This window comes from Chaetura pelagica, unplaced genomic scaffold (assembly GCF_000747805.2).
Source record: "Chaetura pelagica isolate M959 unplaced genomic scaffold, ChaPel_1.0 scaffold221, whole genome shotgun sequence".
In the NCBI taxonomy this organism is placed as follows: domain Eukaryota; kingdom Metazoa; phylum Chordata; class Aves; order Apodiformes; family Apodidae; genus Chaetura; species Chaetura pelagica.
Genome location: NW_009952533.1, coordinates 10,963,525 through 10,971,043, shown reverse-complemented (window position 1 = coordinate 10,971,043; position 7,519 = coordinate 10,963,525). Strand labels below are relative to the sequence as shown.

The window sequence follows — 7,519 nt, the reverse complement described above, 5'->3', positions numbered from 1 at the left end:
CCCCGCCCGGCGCGGGTTCCCGCAGGAGCCGCAGCTGACGAGGAGGAGCGGCCCACCGGTTACCTTCCTTCCCGGGAGATCCAGGTCTCTCCTCCTTCCCGCCGGCGTTTCGAGTCGTAACCTGAAGTGAACTGGCCATGGCGAGTGAGGACAAACAAGTCGTTGAGCCAACAGGTGATGATGGAGGAGGAGCAGCGGTAAAAGAAGGAAATGCTGCTGAAGGGGGAACTGTGCTGCAGCCTTTGAATCCCGGAGTCCCCATCCGAGGCATCAGGATGAAGTTTGCTGTGCTGACAGGCCTGGTGGAAGTTGGTGAAGTGTCCAACAGAGACATAGTCGACACTGTGTTCAATCTGGTAAGTTGATCGCCTTTTTGAGTGTGAAAGGAAAGAACCCCAGACGACCCAGCATATGCTTGCAGAAGAATCCCATGCTTTTTTGATGTTATTTTTCTGCCAGTATTTTTTTACATGTTTACACTTTCACCGTACTAGTTTTGATGTAGGTTGTTTTTGCTTACGGATCACAAAAGCTGAAAAGAAAGCACATGACCCTCTCTGTTTAGAGTGGAAACATCTCTAGACAGCATCCTCCTGAGTTTGCCTCAGAGAAATTGTTGCTTTATTTAGAATCGAGAAGTATTGTTATGTTTAAACATTCAACAGGTGTACTCAACAAGAAAGTTAAATGTTGATTTAGTAACTTAAACTGTCATCAAAACACAAACGTTGTTGTTTTAAGCCAAACCAACTTTTTTTCATGAAGGTGTTTATGTCTCTGTTGGCTGTGGAGTGGGCAGAACTTTCATGTTCTGTCTGCAGAGGGTGAGGGTGGAAGTTCGTTCAAATGCTTGACTGTGCCTGCTGGGAAGAGTAGAACAGTGGCTGCAGTGTCCTTTTTTATTAATGAATTAGGTAATCAGCTGCAATTTTTTTAATACAGTATGTATGTGTTTAGTACTTCATAACAGATCTCGCTGAAATTGAGGATGCAACTTTTCCTGTCGAACCTGTAAACATAATAACTGCTGTTGCACTTCCTGGCCTGCAATGAAAACAATTAGGCTAGTTGTTAGTTTTTCCTTGCTGAAGGAGACAAAACATTGGGAGGAAAACTGCCTTGAGGTTTACAGAGATACTGTGCTATTATCCGAGGTCTCAAAACATCTCTAAAAATACTCATTGTTCCTCCTCCTTCCTTTTAGTGTGCACCTTTGACTTTAAATCTGTGGTTTCTGACAAACCAGGAAGTAAGTGCATGTAATGGTATAAAGCTCGGGAACAAGGAAAGTTGCTGCAAAAGGCATACTGTTTTTTAAATGCTATTTGCATTTCAGGTATTTTGCTTGAAATATTCAGTGCTGCTTGCAAGTTTTCATGGTCACTAAATAGTTGTGCAGTGTCTGTTTAATGGATTTTGATGTTATCTTCTTTGGTTCTGATAAATGTTTACTTTTTGAATATTTTTGTATTAACAAATGTAATGCTCTAAATTGTTTGGATGGAAGTCTCGGTAGAGAGGAATTGCAGTACTGGCAAAAAATGAAGTGCAGATCAGGGGTTTCATGGATGCTTCAAGTATGAGGAAGTGATACAAGTAACTTAGAACCCTCTTGACAAAACCCAGTGCTGAGAGATATGGGCATGAAGTTCAAAAGAAAATTCTGGGAAACAGTTTACGATTTAGGACACTTGCGTGAGGGGAAGTTGTTATTGAGTGTGTTAAATTTTACTTTGTTTCTAGCAAGGTCTTTTGAGTGCTGTGCTGGAGGTGTGTTTTGTGGCAGCAGTGGAAAGAGGCTCAGCAGAGTGATTAAAAATGTAAAAGCTTCTTGATCCTGGGACTGATTCCTTTTCTGCAAAAAGACAAAAGAGGAAAGAAATGTTTGGATTGGTTGAGAAAATCCTTGATTTTAGATTTAAGAGGTCTTGACAATTTGACCTGTGGATTGCATTCACCTGGATCTTCATTGCCTGAGTAAAACTAGGGGAGACATTTTGGCCCCAGAAACTTTTGAAACTGTGTTTTCACTTTTTTTTTTTGCCAGTGAAGCACCATCCCTGACCTCTCAGAAGATTCTGCAACCATTCCAGCACACCTGCCTTCAGTGTGGGAGGCTGAAGTTCACTCTCCTGTACCATGTTGTTTCATCAGAATCTTTAGTTTAGTAGTAAGGATGCTTTACCTGGATTGTATGAGAACAAAAAATTTTGGTACAATAGAAAAACCCCCCAAATTAGGTCTCTTACTTTCTCTGAGTCCTGGGAAAACATACCAACAACTAGTGACTACTTGGGAAGGATGTTCCCCACAGATGTCTGGATGTGCTATGGTTTTATTAAAACTGGAATACTTAAAAAAATCAAATGAGCCAACAAACAAATAGTTTGTGTTACACAAAGCATCTATTTTCTGTCTGTTGTTTTGGGTTTTTTAATCTTATAAAAAACCCACCAGCAAACAAAACTGTGAAGCTGACTTTTTAATATAGCGTTATGTGATGTGAGGTCTCCCCATAAAGCAATACTCATCCATCTGTCATTGACCTCTTCGTTTTGTTGATTAATACCTCTGAAATTACATGGATCAGAATTTAAGGCATGTGAAGTATTGGTTAAGCAAAGGTGTGCTTACTTTGTGTGTATGCAGAAAAGATTTAAGTTCTGTATGAAAAAGTGATTCTTGGCTATGGCTTTTCTGGAAGTTTGTTTTCCAATAGCTTTTAGAGTGAGTTTACTTGTGTGTGTAGGTTCATTTGGGGGTATGAAAATCATGCTGTGTTCTGGTGTTACTAATGGGGTTAAGCCCAACATATCCCCTCCTGTTGGGTTTTGTTCAGTTGTGTGACTCATAACTGCACTACCTCAGCGGTGTGAGCAGAAATCAGTTGGTTCGCTTCTATGGGGGATTTTTTTTTATCACTGAAGTAAGATGTCTTTAGACAAGAGTAGAAAGGAGGGCTTGGCAAATCTGTGTCAAAAAGTGTTTTCATAGCATAACCACCCTCAAATGTGAAGAGTTTATTTTTTAAAGAGGGAGGTTAGCTGACCTAATTTTTATTTCTTGAGGAAACATCTTGCTCTTAATTCTCCTTTCCAAGCTTGCTGTAGCATGTGGAGGTTATGGTGAATTTCTTTGAGATGGAGAGTAATGAGAAGCCCAAAGTACTATCTTGGTGTTCCTCAGAACATCAAAAATCTAAAGTGCATGTTAATTGACTTGCTGCTTATTTAGTAAATTTAAGCTTCTGTAGTCCTGATAACTAAATAATTTGTTCAGTCCAGCTGTGCTGGATCTTGGAGCTGAGAACCACCTATAGCATTTTCTCACCAGCAGTGACTGGTGAGCTGAGTTCTAGCAGGCATCAAACACCCAGTAGTGTAATTGTCTCTGGAAATTCTACTACTCTTAGAAATACTAACATTTATTTGCTTTGGTTATTATTCTCTCAGAACCTAGTTTTCCAGCCCATGTTAGATATGGCTTTGTGTGTTTCAGCACTTCATAAAATTGAGAAGAAAAATACTTTCACAGGGCTATAAGCTGCTTTAAATACTTTGATAGCACAGTCTTATTTAAGTATTAATCTGTTCTGTTACTTTTCTGACAGACAGTAAGCTAAACTATATTTCTCCTGCATTGTGAATTATGTTTTAATTGACTTTGGGCAGCAATATGTCTTTGAGTTTCCTTTGTACACAAATCAGGTGAATTCCTGTTCATTATTTAATATCTGTTCCCCCTCCCCACAGCTTTATTAAAATAAAAAACCTCCTGGCAGAAGATGATGATAGAATGGAAAGATAAATTATTCACAGTGGGATCTGTTACTAACTTAAAATAGCGATGTGTTTTTCATAGTAAAATAGAAGAAAGACACCTTGACCTTGTTACTAATGAAGAAACTTTCGGATGGACTAGTAGAAATAATTCAGCAATTGGAAAACTTAAGAACATTTTTTTTATATGTATATGAAATTAGTTACTGTACGGTGCTACTAGTGTCAGAGGAGATTTTTAGGATCTGAAATTTTCAGGTGTAGAGAAGTTCTGAAGGCTACACAACTTGCAGTAGAAATACAGGAGGTCATGCAAAATCCTTTCTAAATTAACATCCTGGGTGGAGCTTCTGGTCTACTCAGTTCTTCTAACATATGTTAATGTTGTCATGTTTCCAAGTTATTCCAAGTTTCTTGTTTATATATAAAACTTAGGTCACTGGATATCCTTGTCTTTCAGTGGGTAAAGGGCTCTCCCTGACAAGTCTTCTGTTTGTAATGCTGTTTGTACACTGGTTAACTGCTGCATTAGTAGGCTCACAGTAAGAAATGCTTCAAGCAGATGACTGTACAACTATTGTCTTTGTGGTGTTGGCTAAATTCAGTTTGGGGACTTAATGCCTGAATTTACACAGGTCTCAAGTCACCAGTGTGTAGAGACAGCAGATAGTCTAGATTTCCTACTTTTCTCTAAAGAAGTGCCATGCCTTGCTCTGATCCAATTTTAGTTTAGAAAGCTTTAGCACTTCTAATTGTTCTATTAACTATGATACAGATTCAGTTACTTGTTTCGGTTCAATTTCCACCCTCTCCAGTCTGTGTTTCAAAGACTTTTTTATGTTCTGCCTTTCTGTTTGTTGAGGAGAATGTGCTTCTGGTTCTGGTCATGGGTTATGAGGTCCTCATTAAGAGTCTTGTAGTGATAAAGTGCAAATGACAAATAGATTTTATTTTTCATCACCTTTGGAGGAAAAATAATGGGGTCTGAGGAGCAAAGACTAAAATTACTTCTAAAACATTGCTTGTCTTGCCTCTAATTTCTGGCAGACTTTGCTAAAACAACAAACAAAAATCAACATAACTTAAAAAAATCCTACTGTTTACTTACCATGTTTCTTCTTTTTAAAGTAACCTTCTTCCCCAACCTCACTTGGCTTGTTTTATAGAACAAATCTGAGAGAAATGTTAGGCCTGCCACTTGTTTGCCTTCTGCTCGTGTGCTCACTGCTCTTTTTGTCAAGTCTCTATTGCTATGGTTTCTGCACCATAGGCTCTTTATAATTATTCATACTGAAAGCTAATGGCATCATCTGCTGATACCACAGGTTTCTAAATTGGTGTGAATGCTTTTGAAACTGCAGTACAATGAATTTTATGAAGTAAAAATCCCCCTTTTTTAATCTCTAGTCACAGACTTTCATTACATGTGGCTTCTTGTGGAAAAAACTAGAGTTAATGCTGATAAAAATGAATGTCTACAGTAGTAAAAAAGCACCATAAATGTCTTCATACCAATGCATTGATTTCATTACCTTGCCCTATTTTTTAGAGAATGCTAGGATTTATTTTCTATATAAGTTTTTCAATACTGCTGACAAGTGAGAGTAGCCACATAGTTTCTAGAGCATCACTGAATGTTGTTTATGTCTTAATATATGGAGTCTTCCCTAGTAGGTTCCCAGTAAGTATATCTCTGTCTACAGTTATCCTAGTTCAATCACTTCTGTCCATTTACAGCATAGCTGATAAAGTGAGCCTGTGGCATAAGCTGGATTAGGCTTGTACTGTTGGGGATTTTTGGGTTTGTTTGTTTTTTTAAAATACAGTAAATTAGACAGTCACCTGTCTGAGCGATCATACCTGGCTTTACTTTCAGTGAATGACTGGAATTCAGCAAAAGATCTGTCATGCTTTCAAATCTGTCTCAATAGCCTTTTTATAAAATACGTCAAATGCAAACTTCTTGCTGGCCCCTTAACGGTGGGAGACTTGTGCCCAGTTTGATGAATGAATGTAGCTTCCTTGATTGCAAGTCATCTTCATGGCTCTGAAGACATCTAATTTGGGATCTGGTAACAGTAAAAGATTATTTCATAGAATCATAGAAAGGTTTGGGTTGGAAGGGACCTTAAACATCATCTAGATCCACCCCCCCTGCATTCACAGGGACACCCCACACTAGATCAGGTTGTTCAGAGCCCTGCCCAACCTTCCTTTGAACACTTCCAGGGATGGGGTATCACAGCTTCCCTGTCTCACCATCCTCATAATGAAGAATTTCCTCATAATGTCTAAATGTTTTGGTAAATTTAGTTGACTGAATGAGGCTGAAAGATGTCTTCCACCAGACTTTACCTGGTTCAAAATTGGTGAGTAATGGGAGTCATTTGTTCTTCACTTAAAATAAGAATTGCAGACCTCCATCTTGTTAGGATGTATTCTGAGTAGTTACAGATATACCTATTGAAGTGATGTGTATTTGTGTTTTGTTTTTTTTTTTCTTTTCAGGCATTGATGCAATTTGGACATTACTTGGTTGTTAGTGGAAATATTGCCCTGCATAGTAAGTGTAGGATTTTAGGTAAATTTTGTAGTCATTTGAGGGAGGCATGGAATATAGTAATTGAGATGGTAATAGGAGTCTTTAATTAGACATGCTGATGACTTAGAATAAAATGGTCTGGACTCTGAAGAAGAGCTTATTTTTACTTTGGCTGTGGTATCATCTCACTTCTGTGAGTGTAACTTAAAACAGAGTGTAGGATGATACAATATTGAGGACAAAATTTTAAGACCACACAGGGGAATGTTCAGTTTTTCTCATTCTTCCTCTAACTGGCCATTTTTTTAATAGGTTCTCGTGACCAATCTGAAGTTTCAGGTGTCTGTGAAAGCCTGTGAATGACATGTGCTCTGTGTTTTCCCGAAGAGTTGACATCCTGTACTGCCATTAGTAGGCCCTGTACAAACCTACAATTAAGCTGAAAAAGCAAGGCTGAACTAGGCATTTACATATGTCTTAATAGTGCAATATTTGGTAGGCAGTTTTTCAGTAGCAGTCCATTCTACAAGTACACCTGTTTAAAATGTGTTCATAGGCTACTTTTAGAATGCCCCTTTAGAGGGGAATGCATCAGTTAAATGACAGATTTTTCTATTTGGTGTCCTGTAACAAAGGAGAGAGAGTCAGGTATCTGTTGTGGTTGCTTTGCTCTCTTTAAGTAGTATTTTATATCACCTCTGTCAGACAATACTGGGCTTAGATGGACTATTGACCTGACCCAGTAGTGCTGATGGTACAGTAGTGAAGTGGCCATATGGGCTGGCTCAGGAAAAGCATTTGTGGATTAGTGAGTAGAATGAAATTAGTCAAAAGCATCAGGGAAATAGGTGGATAGCATGTGAAGGTTGCTATTAAGGCTGGACACTGCAAGAGATTATTGGAGGGATGAACCAAAGTGTGCAGATTCAAGAGTAGTGTGAGTAAAGTGAAGTGTCTGTGTTGGATGAGTACTGGACATTGAGGAAGATTAGAAATGAGGCATTTACTTAACTATTTTTTTAAGGCTATGTTGGTTTATTACAGTCTTCAGTACTCAGTGGCTAGTCAATTGTGTGTTCAGATGATGAGGGTTGCTGAGAAAACCCAGTCTTCTGGGAATCATCAGGTGTGATTTTTGTGTACTAAGATTTCAAGTCTGAGAAAAGATAAAAATGAGCTTTCTCTGTGGTTTCTTTCC

At 38.6% G+C, this 7,519-nt stretch overlaps 1 protein-coding gene across 1 annotated transcript in view; it reads left to right on the top strand.

Annotated features, from left to right (window-relative positions):
- The first annotated feature begins 130 nt into the window (after nucleotides 1-130).
- Nucleotides 131-7,519, top strand: part of LRBA (LPS-responsive vesicle trafficking, beach and anchor containing) — a 408,793-nt gene continuing 401,404 nt past the window's right edge. The window contains exon 1 of the mRNA XM_010009006.1: nucleotides 131-356. Coding sequence (XP_010007308.1) covers nucleotides 138-356 — 219 coding nt within the window. The 5' untranslated portion in view covers nucleotides 131-137. The remainder of the gene's footprint in view (nucleotides 357-7,519) is intronic.